The 22,779-nt window shown below is 37.6% G+C and overlaps 1 protein-coding gene across 1 annotated transcript in view; it reads right to left on the bottom strand.

The window, feature by feature from the left end:
* Positions 1-4,782: 4,782 nt before the first annotated feature.
* LOC128740407 (uncharacterized) overlaps positions 4,783-22,779 on the bottom strand; it is a 139,976-nt gene continuing 121,979 nt past the window's right edge. Inside the window, exons 8-13 of the mRNA XM_053835947.1 lie at positions 17,554-17,711; positions 17,377-17,498; positions 17,245-17,308; positions 10,358-10,537; positions 6,701-6,805; positions 4,783-6,630 (exon numbers count right to left, since the gene is read on the bottom strand). Coding sequence (XP_053691922.1) covers positions 6,497-6,630; positions 6,701-6,805; positions 10,358-10,537; positions 17,245-17,308; positions 17,377-17,498; positions 17,554-17,711 — 763 coding nt within the window. The 3' untranslated portion in view covers positions 4,783-6,496. The remainder of the gene's footprint in view (positions 6,631-6,700; positions 6,806-10,357; positions 10,538-17,244; positions 17,309-17,376; positions 17,499-17,553; positions 17,712-22,779) is intronic.

The raw sequence follows: 22,779 nt of genomic DNA, 5'->3' as shown, positions 1-22,779 counted from the left end.
CGTTTTAAGACTGTGATATCAGTAATAGAGAGATAATAGTAATCAATGACAAAAATCTCACGCGACTATCTTGCCTGGTATTGATTGAGCAGAGTTATAACTTTAGGAACAGTACATTCCTCACTGAATGTATTGTACTTCGATTTGAATAGATATAAGACAAATAGAACAATAGCCAATAATAACACGACAGGATCCTACCTAATTGGCTTATCAAATTTAAAGCTCCAGCTGTAATGTACCATTCAAAGTAGTGTTCGCTTTTATATTGAAGAACTCTTAACCTGCTACGAGCAAGGCCGTCTGTAAACGGCTTACCTTTTTGGAGTCTTATATAATTGACAATATGAAAAATAGTTGAAATTGGATTTGAAAATAGACCTGTATCTTATTTGGCTATAAATAGGACTTGAAATTGAGCTGAACCTTCTGCGGCTGAGGTGCCCCAATCTTAACGATTATGCTGACGTGGTAGTCTGTCGTCGTGGATACCTGAACTCAGTTTAATAATTGTTATTATTGAAATTTAAATTAGAAATTTAAATTTGATATTGGACTTTAATGTAGATTAGCTTGTGTGTGCTTGAAGTTTAATTTCTATTTAAACTCGAAATTGGAATTGAAACCGGATTTGAATTTGGACTTGAAAATGGACATAAATTGGGCATAAATTTTAACTGAAAATTGATTTTGGAACTTAATTATTCTAGTTCGCTGTCCCTCAGGACCTGACCTGCATTATAATGTTCTGCCACTAACTCGGCCCATGGCTGTCTGTCTACAATTTATCGACTGTCCCACACTCTCCAAGTCATACTCCACTTGGTCTAACGCTGCGCACCTCTGTGTCTGGTACCAACCGGATTCGACGCGAAAACTATTTTCGCGAAGTTGTTGACCGGCATTCTCACATGTCCTGCCCTTTGTACCCTTCCAGCTTTAGCAACTTTCTAGATACTGGGTTCACCGAAGAGCTGCGCCAGCTAATGGTTCATCCTTCTCCTCCATACACCGTTCTCATACATGCCGCCAAAGATGACCCTAAGCACACGACGTTCAAAAACGACTTTCAAGTCCCTGTCGAGCATTGTCCACGTTTCGTGCCCGTAGAGAACTACCGGTCTTATTAGCATTTTTACAGATAAAGGGGTAAGACTGTTTTCCTTCTCGTCCTCATCAGGTAAATGACGACACGGGCATAATGGGCAAGGCACAAATCTCCCACATGATTGTGAGGAACGTGCTGCTCGAGCCAAAGATGCTTATATCGTAGTAAGCACGACTTCCGACAAGAATACGTCTGCGAATTTCTCTGCTGCAATTGTTATCCGACGCTTTCAACGACCCCGAGGAATACAAATTCGTCCACCACTTCGACCTCGTCCCCATCGTTTACCACACTATTGCCTATGCGGGCTCAATCACGTTCGGTTTTTGCTAACAGATACTTGGTTTGGAACGTATTCACCACTAATACAACCTTTACTGTTTCACGTTTCAGTTTTTTATTCTGCTCAGCAACCACCTGGAACGTCCTTACGACAATGTCCACGTCGTCAGCGAAACAGATAAATTGACTGGATTTATTGAAGATCGTACCCCGTATTTTAAGATGAAACGGTACTGAATACAAATATGACCGGAAAGTTGACGCCAATATGTGGGTATGGTCTCATATGGGCGCCATTTTTCCGGCCATGCTTGAATTCAGTACCGTTTCACCTTAAACCCAGCTCGTTTCATCACACTTTCTAGCGCGTTGTTTACATTTATTTACATTTATTTGGGATAATTCATCTGACCTTGAATTTGTCTACATGAATAAATGTTAAATGAAATTAAAACTACGTAGCTTATGCGCAAACAATTGCGTTGATTCACCGGAATTGAATAGTTCCTCCACCTTCGAAAAAGTTCTAACGCATTCTGTAATTAACTCGTTGTCTTGTAAGTTCCACCACTAAACAGACGGTATGAATTTGAATGCGCGGTGGTGTGAATGCGGTAGAAAAAAGCATCGGTTGAAGCCCTGTGCACCATGCGGGCGCTGGTCACTTAACAAACGGTAAATTTGAATTCAAGCATTGAGAAGTAGTGTAAAATAGTTGTTAAACAGGAGACAGCCATCACCTTGTCAAAGTCCTCTGCATGTTTCAAACGGGCTTGATAACAAGTTCGAAATCCCCACACAGCACCATCCATCGTGGCTTTAATCAGTCTTGTCAGCTTCCCGGGAAAGCCGTTTTCGTCCATAATTTTCCATAGCTCTTCACGGTCGATAGTATCGTAGGCGGCCTTGAAATCTATGAAAAGGTGGTTGCGGCGTTGAAAATGGTGATTGCTCGATAGTTCTTACATTCCAACTTGTCGCCCTTCTTGTATATTGGGCATATTACTCCCTCCTTTCACTCTTCCGGTAGCTGTTCTGTTTCCCAGATCCTGACTATCAGCCGGTGCAGAAAGATGGCCAACCTATCCGGTCTCATCATGATAAGCTCCGCTGCGATGCCATCTTTGCCAGCTGCTTTGCCGTTCTTGAGCTGCTTGATGGCTTCGAACACTTCACAAATTATGGGGGTTGGCACATCACAATTATTCGCCGTACTGATGTAGTCATTCTCCCTGCAATCTTAATATTCCGTCTCCGCGCCATTCAGGTGCGCATTGTAGTGTAGCTTCCAGACTTCGATCACCTCAGGTTCATCCGACAAGATCCCTCCGTCTTTATCTCGACATGTTTCGGCTCGCGGCACAAAGCCTGAGAGCGATATAGCTGTTCCATGTTCTCGCACTCCATTTCTTCTTGGCGGCGCTTCTCATCCCGGAAAAAGTGGATTTGCTGTCTTCGTTTCTGTCTATATCGTTTCACGTTTTGGCGGGTCCCTTGCTGCAGCATCGACGCATGCGCTGCGTTCTTCTTATCTAACATCCTCGTCGAACCAGTCGTTACGTCGACTCCTCTTAGCAAACTCAATGGCCAGCCACGTAGCCAGAAGGGGGGGCCCGATTTTAACTGTTTTTTGTGCATATTTTTTCGTTTAGAACCACAATATATTAAATGTATTATAATATATTATAGTTATAACCAATAATATATGCATATAATGTATTAGGAGCCAAGATAGGATTCCTGGCCCCCACCTCTGGCTACGTGGCTGTCAATGGCACCAATGGCGCAATCGCAATGGAGCCGTTGAAGGCTGCTTCAACGTTATTCCAGCAGTCCTCGAGAGTGCCTGTTTAGCTCTCCCTCACTCGGCAGCGCAGCCACAAGACGTTGCGCGTACTTGCGTTGTTTGCTTCCTGCACTACAGTATCCCCCCGCTAATCCGACGACTCGATAGTCTGGATCTCGCTAATCCGGAAAATTCCGAATTAAAACGTATTGTACTTGACTTCTTTCAATCGAACACTACCTTCGTTTGGCATCTCCGTTAAAGTCAGAATGGCACTCTTTCTAACTACGTTCACTTTTGCCATGGCTATAATATTTTCATTGCTATTCTCAGTAGACTGATGTGCTTGCGCTTATTTCGACACTAACTAAGAATTTTAAAGTCTTTTGTTGACGAAATTGAGTATTACCGAGTATAAAACTTAGTTATTGCGTACTTACGACAAATATTTTCAAAAATTTCCGGAGTTTTTTACGTATGGATGTAAACAAAACCACATTTCAAACTCACACTGACGTCAGTTTGACTGTCGGATTATCGAGTCAAAATTCCGGCTATAAATTTGTCGGATTAGCGGGGCGGTACTGTAGTATGTTTTACGGATGGCTTGTAGGGCCTGCATCAACTCCCTGCGTCGCCGGGGGAACATCGTGACAGTACTGTTTAGCGTCCCACGCTGACCCGAAGACGATGATTCCCCCTTTCCTGTCAGCATACGACCGAGGTTGGTTTCTCGATCTCCGTTAAGGGTGCCCGTATCTCGGCTGGTACCACGAGGAGATAGGGATAGGAGTTGCTAGATAAGAGGAGAATCACTATGGGGTTTGTTTCACGCATTATCTAGCCGTTTACCAGTGGTTTTGGAAACGAACTTGAAATTGGACATAATAACTATCTTATGCTTGACTTTATGCAGCACCAACCAGTTGCTCCAAATTACTTTTTTGAATAGCTAGGATTGCCGATACCTTTTTATTACCTGTCGTTCAACCGGTAACAACCGTTCAATTACCTTCGAGATACGATGATCGTCTAACAATCCAGTCGTCATATACTCGAACCTTGGACGGGCGGTACTGCGAGACTCAGTAGTAGGATGATTTATGTATTTTAGACAAGCGTTACGCTTCCTCTATTTTGGACATTTCCATTTGATTTTGCCTTAAAAGTCTAAAATAGAGTACGCGTAGCGCCTGTCCAAAATATATATATCACCCTATGACCCATAATTGTCCTGTACTCTAATAACGGGCTGCGAAACTGCCTCTATGAAGAAGGGCTAAGTGTTAGTGGTGTTTACAACCCAAGGCATTGCTTACTTTTATGAACTGGAAACATAAACGCTGCTTTCTGTAACGTAGGAAAAAGCCGGTAGACAGAGACAAATTGTAAAGATGACGAAGAGAAGCCAGCAAACCTGTGGTACATTTCTTGAGAAGAATTTTAATTGGTCGGCCAGGTCCTTAAAGGTAGTGGTGGCTAAACGCCCTAGCCACCCCCTCCCCCCTAAGTCCGCCAATAATTAAACGATCAAACGAACGGGGACCCACGGTAGTTCGGATAATTCGGTTGACTATGTAATGCTCACAAAAACTATTTTCAATTCATTTTATTTCATCCTGGAAGTACAATATTGTAGTCTGGCAAAAAATTATAATTTCCTCGAAAATTAGGAAAGTTACCGTGTTTTTTTATTCGTTCACGTTTTAATGCCCTGGGGTATTGAAACAGTTAAATGATACTCAAATGAACTGAGTCTAGATGCGAACGATACAACATGCAGGCTGTTCTATTACGTACATACTTGGGTTGTTTGTGTAGTTTTCCATTTTCCTCCTCTGCTTATTTTGCGCTATAGGGTACACATTGGGTTCACTAATTGATCAAAATAAGCCATTATACTCTCCCTTCATCATTTAGTAATTATCATATTCGATCACAAATCGCTTGGCCGTGGAAAGGTTTTACGTTTCGCTTTTCATTCTCGTTTATTTTTGCTTTCTCAGTTCAACAAGTTTTGTTATATAAGGTTTATAGCGAATAAAGCACGTAATAGTTTCCCTACCACATTTTCTCCTCCTAAAAGCTGTGTAGGCGTATTCGATAACATCTAATCTTTGGCTGTTGCATTTAAAGGTTTCTGATCATCAGCATAGTGATTTAAAACACTCCTTGGCGAAAATCTGTATGTGCCGCCAGCTTTCCGGTATCATTTTTGTCATGAAACCGATCCACAATTTCCACACAAACAAGGAAAACATATACAAATACTATCGGTTTTTGTTTTTTTTCGTTCAACCTCGCGTGTAAATGGTGGCATAATAAGCAAAAGCGTATGCTATCGTAATTTTCGTCGATGTTGTTCTATGAGTGTTTGTAAAAATTTAGAAAATATTTGCTTTTCTTTGACCTAAACTTTTGTTACTAGTGTTAATTTTTGATAATTTCCTTCAGTGGAAAATGAAACAGATTTGTGTGACTCAAGAGGTTTTGGGAAATAAGTTATCAAAAAATTGCTGCGGCTTTTAAATATGTATAAATATATGTTCGATTTTTTTTTCGATTAGCATTTGTTTTAATATTATAAGATTTTCTGTTTTTGTATATGATTTTTCAGCGTGCAAAATACTTACCATTTTGGTATGCGTGTGTGTATAGAAATACTAATCTTTTGGTTTAGTTTCTAAGTTACTCATCTCTAGTTATTTCATGTTACTCGGAGAGAAAACTCCGGGCCCTTGAACTGATAAATGATCACCTCTTTTCTGTTATTAAACCCATCTTAGAGACAATCAGACATTGCAATAATTGAACTGTGACAATGCCTACGACACTAAGAGGTGATGACAATATTCAGGTTTTCTCATCTATGATGATAATGCGTTGTCGACCGTGATGATAATGATGAATTGATGATATGGCTGTTTTGGCATATTTAAACACTAAGAAACGCCAAAATTTGATAACTACTGCGTTGCATACTGCTTTCCGGTTCGAGATGAGATTGACCAGATCCCTAACCTTGATCTTTTGTGGCGGTAGCAAAAGAGCAAAAGCGTGAATGAGAAGCAGGGACATATTTTGCTGGTGCTACTTTCTAGTGAATGATTGTGATGCACGGATGGATGGTGCGGTAGCTCCTTTGAGTTCTTATGGCATCCTGGTGACGGTGGTGATGGTTTCCTTCTCTTGTTTTAGTAATGGCTTCATTTTCCTTTGACATGCATTAACTTTGCTGAGTATTTGTTTTTTTTATGCTTTTCTTGGTTGCCCAATTGCTTATATATTCCGGTTTTTAAGTTTATCGAAGTTCAGGGACTTTACAATTCTGCTAGTTCCTTACTGTCTAGTTCAAGGCGTTGTTTTCTTTTGTTTCTGTACCGCATTATGACCGCGAATACGATGCCGTTAACAATAAATAGGGCAGCGATTACCATCGATGGAATCAAAATATCTGAAAAATATAGTAACCAGTATTCAGATTATGATTACTTGAATAAAAAAATGATTAAACCCATTCTTACCATAAACAGTATCCGCCTGTTTGTCAGACATGTCGTCGGAATCGCTAATTTTACGTTTTTGCTCGTAATGAGATACTAGTCCACTACCTTCGGTAGAGCGTTTTTCTAAAGAAAATTTAAAAAAATTATAATTTATTAATGTGTAAAGTACCGCTTATAAAAACAATATTCATAATTTTTTAAGTATGTACCTATATATAAATTATAAGTAAGTATTCGAATTTCAGTTTACGAAATAATTAGTTGTTTGTTCATTGTAAATATTCTTATTATCCTTACAAATTAAAGTCCCTACCGGATAAGTCCTGCTAAAGTGAATAAAACTGGACTATGACTGATCATTCGTAACTTGAAGCGTAGATAAAATGCATATTTTGAAATTTGGTGTCTTTTGGTTTTTGTTTTCTATGGAGCATTTAAAGAAAATGGTTTTAAATTAAATCAATTCAATTATTATGGCATAATCAGTTGCCAATTGATAGTTTGATATTCGAAAATTCATTAAAAACGAAATCCCTCTGCCTTAGTTTCATAAACTATTCGAGTAGGATTAAAAAAAAATAAAATAAATAAGTGTGTAGTAGTAAAAAGCACTTCTAGTACTAGTACTACGAAGAGTTTTAAAAGTGCTTTGTTTACTTCAAACGTAAAAAAATGCTTGACAATTTCTTTCCGAACATATGTTTTACTGCACAAATAACTCGCTCTTATTCAAATGTGACCTTTCGTTGCTAATTTTAATCTGTGTGCCAAGCTGTTATCATTGACAATTCACACATCACTTACTGACGCATTAACTGCGCGTTTGTATTTTCTTTCGTGATGAGTTACAGTTCGAGAGCAAAATACTTTTGCCATTAATTTTATTCTGTTTATCAACAATAAAAACTCGATAAGTGGATTAACTCTGGGGTCACACGGACTACCCAGATAGTCGCTTCGAACGAGTTATCTGATATTGCAATCATTCAATTAAAATTTCCCATGTGCTCATATGTATGCTGCTGTATATAAACACACACACACGCCAAATAAATCAACTAAAGATCAAATTGTCACATGTCACAAAATCTTTTTTTCTATCAAGCACAAAAGCAACGAAATTTATCCCCGAGATAATTCAATTTGTTGTAACAAGCACTTATTAATTGATTCTTTTAACGAGCTGCACTTTTCGTGAGACGACTGAAAAGCAGATGCTGGTGCCAGATGACATTCAAGTTTTGATTTATAGCACAATTAGGCAATGTGAACAATGTTCTAAACAAATAAAAACTGAGAAAGCGTGATCATTTGCGGTAATATTCTTGCCTAATCGCTCACGACACTGAGTGGCGTCAAAACTAGTCAGTCATTCTAATTATAAACTTCCGCGCGGTTTAGTCTAAATACCTACATCGAATTTTCGTCGGCATCGCGGTCGTTGAAATGCTTTTATGTTTCTCGCTTCATTTCATTGTTCTAGCGGTTTGAACTCTAAACTACAGTTTCTCAAAAAATAAAGCACTATGTTAATCCCAAATAAAAAATATGTAATATTTTACACAAAATTATGTTTTCTGTAGAGTTCTAAGTTTTGTAGACATTAAAATGAAGCGGTGACTAAGAGCTGCTAAAAATAACAGATATAATTTTAAACCTATTTACACCTTACTTACGAAGCCAATCTAACTGAATTTCGGTAGCACGTGAGTCAATCAATGAAATGTGCATGTAGGTAGCAATACATTTTTCAGCAATATCGTAGTCTAACACCAAGTTAGATTTGAAAAAACCCGTTTGTTTGATCGTTCATTTATATAAACTAGGTATTTATGTTGCATTTCCTATGAAGTTTGGAAAGGAAACGAGGGTAAAATTAAAACCCATTATTGTTTACTCTGTTGAATGATACCACAAGGTACACCGTTACTACTTGCAAACAACTATTAAACAGAGTGCCACGGGACGCAACTGCAAAAGCATGTAAACAACATATGTTTTGCACATTTCTCACGAAGCGGGTTGCAGAGCTCAGCTGTGTACATAAATCTTATCATGAAAGTTTTGCTCTAGGGTGCGTTTACCAATGGTGAACACTTTTCACATTGTGGATTATTAACTTGAATTGCAATTTCGTCCATTATTATCTCGAATTACTTATTTTTAACGATGCACAATTTAAGACAGATGAAATCAAACAATATTGGCATCAGGCACTGAAGATGTTAGCTTGAAATAAAAAATCGTCAAGATGCAGAAAAAAGGAGATAGAAAAGGAGAAAAATTAAAAGAAACAATACGGGAGCAGGAAAAGGGAGAAAATAAAATGGGAAGAAAAAATGAACACAGAAGACTAAACGGATTAAACGAAAAAGAAACACAAAACGTGATAGAAACGTAGGGGAAGCAGGACATAATAAGAGAAAGAACGAAAAACGGAATAGAAAAGAGTAAAACAAGACGAATACCGGGACCGAAAAAAGAGTTAAAGATCGAAAAAACATGAAAATCAGGACCGAAAAATAAGCAAAAATTAGACAGGAGTAGAAAATTAAAAAAAAAACGAGACAGCTAAAGAGGATAGACGGGCCTAAAAACGGCGAAAACGGAAGAAAAAATAGGCGAAAAACAGGATAGTGAAATAACAGAAATGTAACAGAGAAAGAGAAAACAGCAGGCAGAAACAGGAAAAACGAGAGAAAAAGTGGAACAAAGAATAAGAGAAATCAAATCCAATTTTGAGTCAAATTTCAACTTTAATTTCAAATCCAATTGCAAGCTCAATTCAATTTCAATTTCAAATGAAATTTCAAGTCCAATTTGGAATAAAAACTTGAAAATCTTCAACTTAAAAATTATTTTTTTTCTTTTTTTCGCATTTTTGAAACTTTGTTTATTATTTGGACGTTGATCAATCTCTTATTGTATGTTTTCATTCACATCGAACCGTTTTCGAGACACGACATAAATGAGTTACTCAAGGCTGTGTACCCATCGCAACCATTATTATTACTTCTACAAAACATTGTGTACCTTCAACATTTCAAATTAGAAAGATTTCTTTCAGAATACAATCATATTATTTCAGAATGAATCCACTCATCGCAGCATAACTATCACTACTCTCGTTGTACGGTACACATTAGGCATCCTGCAATACCATTTGTTTGCTCATTGATATAATTCAAGGAAACAGCCTTGCACATTGCACTACCACATCACCATTCCCTTCCACATTCTAACCGATGCTGAAAACGATGGGAACAGATTGCACTCACAGTCACAGGAGACAAGCACGCTGCATAAAATGGAACGTTTTCGCCCCTATTACAGCATCACCATTGCTTGGCTTAATAAATAATTGCTATTACTTTTCTCGATACGTACTAATACATTTTACTTTGCTGATAAACCTCGAGATTATTCAACATATTTGACTTCAAGAGCATGTAAAATGATTGATGGTTGTTGATAAATAAGTGCACTGATGATAACGTTTTGCACTCGAAAGTATTGCGAACGTAATAACACCAGCAAAACCGATTGTCAAACGCGTTACTATGAACTTGATACGTAAATGCATGTACCTAGTTGGTGTCAAAATTACGTTTTACCACCCACCAAATATAGCTCATCTCCCCATCTACTGCTGGTTCTAGAAGTTCGATGACTTACCTACGCAGGCTGGCAACGGTCGATTCCACGTGTGTTTGCTGGTGCAGACTAGCTCGCGACTGGATTCAGCTGTGTCAGGGAACACGTACAAAGGATCACAAACGTACTTCACGCGACGCTCGCTTCGACGGACCAGCGTCATGTGCGGCGGTGTCGGTGTCGGCAGCTCACAGCCGAGCGCTAGAAAAGGATAGTTGTGAGAAACAAAGCAAGAGAATGAAGCATTGTAAGCTGCAGATGGCAATTTAGTGACATATCACAGACTACAGACAGGCGACATAATTACAAGGGTTGAAATTTCATTAACCGGCTAGCTTAGTTCTGTGAAACTATAGTAACACATGCATTTAGGAAGGTAATATTTATATTTGTTGTAAAAATTATCGTAAAAATTATTAGCAAACATTCACTTCTCATTATGATAAATATTTGAATATCACTTATGGTAGAGTTTTTTTTTCGGAAAAAGATATCAATAATTTTTAAAAATTCTCCTAGGTCCTGGGTGTTTTTTCAGCAAAATTTTATGATTTATTGAAACTTTGCTCAAAGTTAATAATTTTTGCACCAAGCATCGTCGAACAACCAATTGGTTATGAATGTCGGCAAACTTTCTCAGAAATTCAGAAAAATATTAGCTGGAATACAATTTCTGTCAAATTTTCCGCTGTGATGCAAAACTCTAAAGAAAAGTCGGAAGAACTATGGTCTAACTCGATACGCTTTTGCACTTCTTAACCTACATAAATAGTTTAATTATTTCATTTACATATTGTTCAAGTTAATATGTAATTCTAGTATTCGAATTGAATGATAAAACAAATCCAAATCACCCGGATAAACCGCTTCCACCGATCAAGTAAGTTTTGAAATGGGTGGCCTAAAAACACCTAAAAAGGCGAAATTTCATGTTGAATAATTTCTTCAAGCAGCAATGATTAATGTTTAATCGTAAATAACTCTTAATGAATTCGGAATTGTAACTATATAGCTTAATAAATTGCGCCCAAGTTGATTTTCGATCGTATATAATGATAATGACTGACACCAGTGCTTAAGCGGACATAAACGATTGAAAATTTTGAAAAAATCATTTTTTTAATCAAATTTCGTTTTGCAGTCTTTTACGCTTATTTTGATACGCAATTTGTAATAATCCCCTCTCCTCTTTAGAAAGGGAATTATGACCCCTCTCCCCTTTAAGAGGGGGGGGGGGCTACAAATACAAATTTCCTCTTATCTCGAGAACTAAGCAAGCAGATGGAACCAAATTTGGCATGTGGGGGTCTTAGGAGGCAAGATTTTTTTTATGAATTAGGACCCTTCCGTTGTTTAGGAGGGGACTCTCATGCAAATGAAATACAAATTTCCTCATAACTTGGAAACTAATCAAGCAAATGGAACTAAATTTGGAATGTGGGGCTTTTAGGGAGCAGAAATTTTTTCTATAGTGAATTGTGACCGCTGGTGAATTATGAGTTCCCATACAAATGAAAAACAAATTTCCACATAACTAATCAAGCAAATGGAACCAAATTTTGCAGGTGGGGATTTTCGGAGGCAAGAGTTTTTTCTATGCTCAATTTGGACCCCTCCCCTGTTTAGGAGGGTGGGCGCTCATACAAATGAAATACAAATTTCCTCATATCGTTATCCCCCATAACTCCGAAATACCTGGAAGGTTCTGCACCAGACGGCCACGTGTGTTGTCGTTTGTTTTCCTAGGTCTACTGACTTCTATTACTTTCCTTCAGTTGGGTCCGAACGAGCGACAGTTCAGGGTGAGACGGTCGCGAATGTTGCCGGTTGTTTTCCTAGGTCTACTGACCTCTATCACTTTCCTTCAGTTGGGTCCGAACGAGCGACAGCGAGTAAGGAGAGGATCACCCCTGCGAAATGGTACTTTCCACGAAAAAATTTTCTGTAAAATGATACATTCCGCGTAAGATTTTTCGCGAAATGGTATTCGGCAATATGTTGTACAATCACGGCGAATATTGCTATCCGCTTTCTAGCTAAGCAACGAGGGGAGTTGTTTTCTACAATACTGTGAGGAAAAATTGCAAATTTGTATATTAAACTACCCATCCCACGTAACCAATAAGCATTAACATAAGCAGCAAATCAGCATATCTGACATAGTGCGCACTTAAAAATCAATAGTTTTCAATAGTTGGTGTGGATGCGTAGAAGAATTTCCTATCCTATATGATACAATGTAGTAAATTTAATTTAGATTGAATGTGCGGTTTGTTGTTGAAAATCAAGTGAAAGTGATAGAAACAAAATTTACTTTGCCCACTGTTCCTGCTGTCTCATTGTAGACTACTCTCCCCTATTTTAATTTTCGGAGTCAACATTGAGTGATATCTGAGGATAGGAGCATCGGACTTCGACTATAACCGCAATTTTCTAGCTGCCTTATACCGACTCGAATCAATTTGTGACAAAGACATGCACTAGCCAAACTTCGAAAATGGATTGGATTGACTGAATGATTGAATTGAATGTAGTAGGGGAACTGGGGGGAAAATGAACACCCTTAGCAATTTCGCCATTTTCTCCTCCAGGAACCAACCAAATGCTGATCGCACTATATGAATTGAAAGCTGGATTCATATTCCACGTAACAATATATAAAGATGTTTAAAAAAGGACTATTTGTCATGAAAAATTCCTTTTTTTCGAAAGCGTCACATTCGAGCCTGATTTTTTTCATGTGGGTAAAATGAACATGCAGTGAGGGCAAAATGAACATGTCATAGAAAACTAAAGTTAACATGCAGTTTGGATAAATTAAACATTATTTTACATGATCGTTGTTCTACATAAGCCGTAGGTGTTCAACAGGGTGTTGGAATTAAAATGGGACTTCACAAAGTTAACATAATGTATCTTCACCACGTTCATACAATGCTTGACTTTTAGCTCGCAGGATTTTCCAGCACTCGGTCATTTTCCGTCATTTTTCGAGAGACTCGGTCATTTTTGTTGCTTGAATTGCAATTATTTCGTAGCTGCTGATAAATGGAAAGTAAAACATCATGATACACACTGTTCATTTTGCCCCCATAGTGAAGTGTTCATTTTACCCCCAAAACACCAATTGTTTTCAAGTGTTTATTATAAACAAACAGTTGATAAAAATATTTGGAATTTTCGACAGATCCGCAGGATAGTGATAAGCAAACAACACTAAATGATACCAATAGTCGAAATTTAATTTGTTTCACCAAAATAGCTAATAGTACTAATAGTGGAAATTACCATCGGCATCAGATTTCTGCAAATATTTTTTACTTTTTCCATTTTTTTCACATTGGAAAGCTTATGATCACCACATATTGTCTCAAACAGCTTGAAATACTTCTAGGAGAAGATATTTATTGATCTGGAACAGATTTCAATCGGTTTACTGGGAATTTGGCTGCCTGTTCATTTTACCTCCCCTGTTCATTTTACACACAGTTCCCCTACCAGTAGAATCAATATATATAGAATGCCAGTGTCGCTGCAGTGCTCGTGGTAAACATCACACATTTGAAAATTACGTATTTACACTGTATGCGCATATGTGTGAGTGATCGATTCGAAACGGGAATCTGATTGTCAAACTAAAAAGGCAACCCAATAAAAAAGTCCTTCTGCTTTTCCGTAAATCACGTAGGATAAATCACCCGATTTGGTCGTTTTGGGGTATTTCGTCGGCAGGAAAATTTTCTATTGGGCAATTTGACAATGTAGTTCCCGTATCCACGACACGAACCAGCAACATGTTTGCCACCAAAATATCCATGAAACACCAGCGACACTGGCATTCTATATATATTGATTATACTGTAGTACCACGTGCTACTCATACTCACTGCTTTATTCTGAGGTTTGCTGTAGCTTAAAATACACAACAAAACAACTATAATATAACCACAAAAGCCACAGGTAGCTTAAAAGGCTTTGATTTCGGATGTTTGACTTATAATGCGCTTTTGAACTTTCTATAAACTTGATCTTCTTTATAGACCGCTTGTAAAATATTTTATGCTTCAAAAGCATTCCGCATTAAACTATCGGATATGTAATGTCGGGAAGGCAACATAACAAAGCGTCTAACATAGCTCTGACCATCGCAAGTTCCTACTTAGAGCCACCACGTGACCATACTTGATAACACTCTATTCAGTAGCTAAGCTAGGAGGTGTGATGCTGCCTGGTTCCCGCCTGCCTGATCATAAAACCGTGATTTTGGGCGTACGGCTGAAACACACGGTCTTGTTAGCAGGAGAGCAGGTAGTATTATTTTAATTATTTGTTTGTTTCGTTTGAGTTCATTAAGAACCTCCTACTGCATAGTGAAAACTTTGGCCTGCTGGTGAGATCTTTCTATTTTTGCCCATATGTGTTCTAATTCATTATACTTTTTACTTTTATAAAGTAAATTTTGATAAACTACGTACAGGATAACTGGTGGTAAAATGCTCAGTCGGGGCAAAATATGCCGCTGTTATATTTCACGAAATACTAACTTTTAAACAGTAATTAAGGTGCCAATCGCTTCTATTTTAAATAGTTATAATCTTGTGTTGGTCATATAAGTTTTCTAAATTACATAAATCCTATGAAAAACGGAAAATAAATTTTCAGGCTTAGTTTCATAACTTTTTTCGTAAGACATTACTCCACCAATAAGCAATATTTCGTACCTGTAAACAGCTGTTCCTATAAACATTGGTCTTGGTATTCAACAGCCAACGTAAAATGCGCCATGAGAAGCATGTACTATTACTTGCACTGCCACCAAACGTTCGTCGATCAAGTAGCCCATGCGCATGTAGGCAAACGTCAAAACGTTGATAAAGAGCAAAGTGTTGTTTTAATTCTGATTCGCTCCAAATGAACCGGTCAAGATGCCACGAAGCTTCAGATTTAAGAAAAACTAGCCATCGGTCTTGATCGAACCTGCACTTGCAGTGAATGTGGTGCGAATATGGATATCGGAAAGGCGCGTTGCACCCAGGTAACCAATAAGCATTTCCGATGCAATTTAAATGCAAGCCAATAAGCATTTAATTTGACTTAAATGCTACCTAAATGCTGTTTTGGCAAAATATGCGGCAACTTTACTGCTAGCCCTCTTATAGTGCTGGCAATGCTTATTTGCAGCTAGTTACCGACAAAAAGAATTTAAATAGAATTGTGGATGCCAATTCACAACAGTTATGCAATCAAAATGCTGATAAACAGCAACCTGCTGTATAAAACGCCATGGATGCTAATAAACGATTGGTTTACTGCTTATACTAATGCTTATTGGTTACCTGGGCATGTATCTACAAGATACAAAGAAAACTCCTTTTGCGATATCTAAGCACCGACCGTTCCAGCGAAGACGGACCTGCGGATCGCGAGACCGGGTTTCAGTACACCATAGTAAAAATTCTTACCTCCAAAAACCTCCACATGCCAACCCAAGTAACAATTTGGGTTTTATTACACTCTTATGATGGCATTTAAGACCAAAATTGGTCTTGAAGACCACCATAAGAGTACAATAAAACTCACATTGCTGCTTGGGAAATTTGGTTCCTCTTGCTTGATTAGTTCTCGAGTTATGAGGAAATTTGTATATTATTTGTATGGGAGCCCCCCTCCTAAAAAAGAGAGGGATCTCAATTCACCATATAAAAATTCTTGCCTACTGAAACCCCCACATGCCAAATTTGGTTCAATTTGCTTGATAGATTCTCGAGTTTTGAGGAAATTCGTGTTTCATTTGTATAGGAGCCTCCCCTCTTACGCCCTTCTTAAAATTGCTCTCATATCCCCCCATAAAATTGCTGGTCATTTTATCTATCCAACGACATATCAACACATACATTGTTCAATTTCGTTCAGTAGTTTAGTAGTTATTAGCATTTGAAATCTTGCATTCAAACGTTACACTTCTATTTTCGTTTTCACAAAGTGCTACCCAGTCCCAGTATAGTAAACAAAGACGTAGTCCTACGTCAAAAAGTTTGCTTACAATAGGCTTGCCTATACTAACAAGATATCCTCTACCATGTGAATTATAGTTATAATGTGGACTTCCCATGAGGTGACCCCAGATAACACAAAATCGTAATAGAAAGTTCACATTAAATCGTTTTCATGTCAATTTCACATTGGAATTGTATAATGATTAGAGTATGTCAAATCGAAGTGAACAATAAGTTGTTTTGCAGTGAATTATAAAGCAGTATAGACGATTGCAATATTTGATTATATCTTAATCATATATTCATGAGTATTTAGTTGCGTGTTATAAAAACTACGCAAAATAGAATTACAAATAATTGTCAAAGCTTTCGCACGTAAATCGCCTCCACTTTGGTACATATATGTTCTTATATGGCGTGAAATATAACTTTTTCGTTCAGATATGATTTCGTATATCTCAGTTGCAATCGAGATATACAAACCAAATGGTTATACTCCACAATATTTGCCGTAAGTTTTCAACGCGATCAGATATTAAAAAATTCTTTCTCTGAGCCGGAATCGATCAGAAATTCCGCTTTGATCGGAATACATCGTATGCTATAACACACGTCGATCGGGACGTTTCTGATCGGAACGAGCCCGATCGGAATGCAGAATCGAGGCGCCAAATTGCCGCCATCCATGGATGTTTAGTTCGCAAAATTCTGACAATTTCACCCCTGTCTTATTCACTTCCCCTGCGGTTACAAGGACGTAACCAGGTATATAATGCGACTTCTTAGTTATCTGCGCTATGTATAATCTCATATGCTAATGCTAATTATAGCATTACGCGTTAAAATGGTTAAACTAGGGTTTCTCGGCTAAAGCGTAAAATATCTATAATTACTCCACATCCTACAACTTACCTGAATAATGTATCAGCACTCCGCGTTTTGGATAAGCGACTTTGGTTGTAGTTCGCACATTGACCTTAATTAAATAAATAAGACAGATGAGTATCATTTATACCGAGTGAACAGAGAAATTGTTTTTCTTACTTCCAGTCGCTCTTGCAAGCTGATCACCTCAATTGGTCGTGTGCTTTCGGCACAACTGCTAAATAGGGTTCGGTTCATGTTCAGGTCCCTAATTTCAACGTAGTCTCTACATGGTTCATCAGCTGAAAAATAAACGAATATACGCACGTCTTGTGATAGAAAAATAGAAATACCTACACCGTAGTGCTAAATCTAGAATAGTTAACTTAATTTTTTGTTGCTGTCTTGTGTATAGAGTCCACCGGCAGACACTATCCCCGATATAGTATTTCGGATAGCCGGGGGTCATCAAGAAGCCCTGTCTCAAGGGATGCCTAAGAAGCGTTCGTTGAATGCTGAAAGTCAAAAAAGGCAGAAATAAAAGCTTGATTATAGTGTCCAACATGAACGTAACATAAAATTTTGAAAAAAAGAATCTGCCCAAACTTTTTCACAAACTATTTCAAGCTCAAAAGTCCACCCAACCCCTTTTGGTCCTTCACGAACAGCATTGACATGAAAGTTACTGGGTAGATAAATTCGATACTGCAGTAATTCTACTTGCATACAATGGGAAACCCTTGAGGTGATGGTGGCTATCCCCATACATACATACAACTATTTCAAGCTCAAAAGTGTAAGCAAGCCTGCTGAAGGTTGAAACTATTTTTTTTTTTTCAATCCGTAAAAATTAATTATAACGTTTTATAATTAAGAGTTTTATACATCTTTGAAAAGGTGTTTCCATTGCTTATTCAGGACAACTTGCAAAATATTTGATTTCAAAAAATATAAAAGTCATGGTCATTTTCACGAAGGTTTTAAAAATTTGAGAAAAATAAGGTGAGCGGAATCACTTAGGCGACTCAGAATCGCAAATTGTGCTCGTACCTAAAAAATCTAGGTGAGGTGAGTATGAGAGTAAAGCCCATGGTATTTTTCGATCATCAATAAGACAAAAGGAACCAGTAGTGACGCCAGTATTCATTTAACCAATCAGTATAAAGCATAAAAATGTACAAAACATATTGCAAACAACTAACTTACTTACTTATTCAGAAAACAGAGAACGGGGCTTCTGAAATACCCTTCACGACAAGCACACATTTGCTAATATTTATTCATCCACTGACCTGTACTGTGCTTTTATTTATACGCAACTTGAGAATCCGATCAAGATAGAAGTTATTGAAGATTGAACGAAACCTTGCTGACGTCATTCTGACCGCTGGACTTCGGATATACTACCAGCACGGTCGTGGACTTTGGTCTAATATTTGTAGAGCTGAGATGTGAACGATTATACTCAACGTCCAACAAGTCATAGCGAGGATTTCTTTATTAATTTTAATGCATATGCCAAGGTTATTGCAAGTAAAAGGAAAGTGTTATATTTTTATGTAATGAATTTTATTCTTTCACATCTCAGCCTTACAATATTGACTTGTTTCTGACGGTAACAAACCTGACTACCATGCTGTTGTACTACCCAAAACATGGCTAAACAGCTGCGGCCATTCCGTGCAGCTTTTTGGTAACCGTCTAACGTCTACAGTGACCATTTTACCGTCGACTGTAGCAACAAGACAGATGGCGGTGGAATTCTGATTACTGTCTTCTGACATTTGCAGCTAAAATTTCAGCGCCTCTTTGCTGCATTAGCTTAGGCGTTATATTTACCTATCACTCGACCGTAGATCCGATTTTATTTTACTTCATTTCATTTCCTAATAGTCTCTATAGAACGTTTCTGATCGGAACGAGCCCGGTCGGAATGTAGATTCGAGGCGTTTATTTCCGTTTAAGGGGACATGAAAGACTTAATTTGGTTGGTTGGTCGATATTACATCATACATGCCAAAACAAACCGATATATACATATTTAAGGGGGGACCCTACTATGGAAATTCTAAAAAATCGAATTTTATTTTTTTGCATTTTCAAGAGGCTTTCCCCTTCAGAAATGTCGCGGCAAAAAGATTTTTTGATATCTAATCTGGTTGAAAAGTTATAGCAAAAACTGTTGGGTCACATCAATAAAAGTGCATCACTGTACGGAACTATGCGTTTTTCTCGAAACCATGTTTTTCAGTTGGCGATACGTGTATCTCAGAATCCAGTGAACCAATTTGGCTGATTTTTTTCAATATGTAAAGATGAATGATCTCAATTATTCCATTTTTTATGACCTCGCAATTGACGATTTTTAATAAAAAATGTCACTTTTTTGAAAAAATTACTACCATTCTTGTAATTTTTCGAATTTTTTAAAACTGCTACGTAATAATTTAGGTATTGAACTAAAGCTTCGAAATCATCATTGTGATTCGTTCTCCGATACTCCGTTGATTTGCAGCACGTACCGCCAGCAAAAAACTGTTTTCTAGAGAGTACCCAACAAACATTTTTGTTTAAGAGTAGCTTATTCAACCATTGTACAACTGAAACCCGTGGAACACGCGCTTGATAAACTATTATGCAGAGGTGGGCACCGCTAACCGAATTTTTAGCTTCGCTAACAGCTAAACCGCTATCCAAAACGTTAGCTTCGATAACCGCTAACCGCTAAATGAACCAAAAATTTAGCGGAAGCTAGCGCTAACCACTAACCGCTAAATTTGTTAGCAGCATAAATTTAGCAATACTTTTTAAAAAACCATTTTTGAAAAAAAGAAAATCTTCGTTGCAAAGGTATAAGAAAAAATATATACTGGAAAAACATGATAATTTCGTGAAAAAATTGCAGGCATTCATAAAAAATGTTTTGAAGAACATTACCACATTTAAAATGGATGAAATGAAATTACGAGGGCAATTTCCATGAGGCAGGACATAGTTTTTTTCTGTGGAAATTTTTTTAAAAGATTTTTCCAAACAATATTTTTTCTGGATTGCCAAAAAAATTTACTTACATTTTCATTTAAAAATGTTTGCTCTACCACACATTTGGTTCCTGAGATATGAATTGTCAGTGGCACAGGAATTCTCCGAATAAGGCGATGCGTGATGCTGTTCGCCCATCAGCTATCTATAGACCAACAAAACTGATTCTGGGTATATTATTAGGTAGAGCCCGGTATGAACTTGTTAACTACCAAAGACCAAATGAATTGACTAACAGGAAACTAAGAAAATGTAGTGGGCATATAGCATCACTCACCGCATAATTTAGGCGACTGCTGTCTATGAATATCTTAGGAATTCGACCTTTTTGGTCATCACTCAGAAATAAAAAATAACACTATCGTGAAATTTTAATCCCTTACAAGCACATATTGGTCAATTTGTAAAACAAGAATAAGAAACAAAAAAATATTTTGGAAATTTAAGTTTGCTATGGAATTTTCCGCTTCCACGGAAAATTTTGTAAAAAACTGTTTTCCAGATAATAATTTTGCTGGATTGTTGTGTAAACTTGGTTACATTTTCTTGCGTGGTGAATGACACACTGGTTAAAACCACATTAAAAAAAATCAAATGGTTTCATTTTCATAATATTTTTGAAATTATGCTTCAATACTTATGAATTTTTAAAATAATGTATGCGATGTAAATGAAGTAAATAAATCCGAAAGTTTCTCTTGAGGTTTTCTAAGAATATATCTTTTTTAATTATTAATTTATTTCATGAGTCCATCAACCGTGCTCGCATACAAAAGTTTATTAAGTTTTGGAATCTTTCGATCCAGATCTATGCGATAATATTTAGTTAAATTAAAAGAAAAATTTCATATTTCATAACAATTTTTCTCTTGCTAAAAAAAGTTAGCGATTTATTTAGCGGCACATAAATTTAGCGGAAGCTAACAAAAACGCTAACGGTATTAAAAATTAGCGAAAACGCTAACCGCCAACCAAAATGTTAGCTGAGCTAATTAGCTGTTAGCGGATTAGCGGAATTGTGCCCACAACTACTATTATGCAACAAAAAAGTTCCTTAGGTATCCCCACGCGCAGCTCCCAACAGCATAATAATCACTATTCTTGCATCCAAAATATACAATACATCTAACTAATAACCCTTAACCTTAATTATATAAAAAAAAAATATTACGAAAATTCATAATTTCTCGACCATCTAGAGTAAGGTCTCTCCTTAATTTATCACTCCAGTAGTGCGTATCCACCAGTTGGAAGCTTTCCGTTATGTTTCCTGAACTCAAAAAAGGTGATAAACGTGATGTTTAGAATTACAGATCATCAAATACGAATTAGGTGCACTTCTCCTCAACATGCTTGCTGAGCATGAACTGGTACTCAAATTGATGCGGTAAATACCGATCTGAAAGCGGTTTTTGACTGAGTTGATCACGCAAATCTTTTAGCAAAGCTAAAAAAAACTATAAATCTCGCCTACCCTTGTGGAATAGCTAGTTCCGGTCTTACCTGATAAACCGCACACTTTATGTGAAAATTGGATTGCAGCTTTCAGCACAGTTTACGATTATTCCAGGAGTACCGCAAAGTAGTAATGCGGGACTACTGCGCTTTACCTTGTTCATTATTGATGTATCGTTGCTACTTCCGAATGATTACCGAAAACTCTATGCAGAAGATGCGAATACCATTTTGCAGAACACCAATTTTCGGTTGACCATAACGCGGAATATAGAGTTTACCATTACCATTTCGCGAAAAACCTTAGCGGGATGTACCATTTCACGGAAAATCTTTTCGTAGAAAGTACCATTTCGCAGGGGTGACCCAACTGAAGGAAAGTAATAGAGGTCAGTAGATCTAGGAAAATGAATAAACCTAGAAAGAGGTGATCTTTACGGGAGGCTGCCCCCCCCCCCCCCCCCTCAGGGGCCGGCGCTTTCGACGACAGGTCGCCGGTAACACTCGCGGCCTGACCCAACAAACATTTTTGTCGTATAACAGCTTATCAAGCGCTAATAACCCGGTAACTAGCTATACAACGGTTGAATAAGCTACTAATCAACAAAAATGTTTGTTGGGGAGTCCGTCTCGTCCTGAATCATCTAATGTTACTATTGATAGTTTCTGGTGGTCTTGTTATTGACTAATGTTTTATGAAAGAGTCTAAAATTTCTCGAGCCCGATTAGTTTTTGAGTTACGCAGAAATTTTTGTTTTATTTGTATGAGAGTCCTTATCCCCCAACGGTTGGGGTCTCAAACCATCATAAAAAAATTCCAGCCTCCAAAACCACCCACATGCCAAATTTGGTTCCATTTGCTTGATTAGTTCTGGAGTTATGAGGAAATTTGTATTTCATTTGTATGGGAGTCCCCCCTCCTAAAAAGGCAAGGGATCCTAGTTCATCATAGAAAAAATTCTTGCCTCCAAAAACACCCACATGCCAAATATGGTTCCATTTGATTGATTACTTCTCGAATTATGAGAAAATTTGTATTTCATTTGTATAGGAGCCCCCCTCCTGAGGGAAGGGGTCCCAATTCAC

This window comes from Sabethes cyaneus, chromosome 3, assembly GCF_943734655.1.
Source record: "Sabethes cyaneus chromosome 3, idSabCyanKW18_F2, whole genome shotgun sequence".
Classification (NCBI taxonomy): Eukaryota; Metazoa; Arthropoda; class Insecta; order Diptera; family Culicidae; genus Sabethes; species Sabethes cyaneus.
The sequence above is the reverse complement of the archived record's forward strand: the minus strand, read 5'-3'. Positions and strand labels throughout refer to the sequence as shown.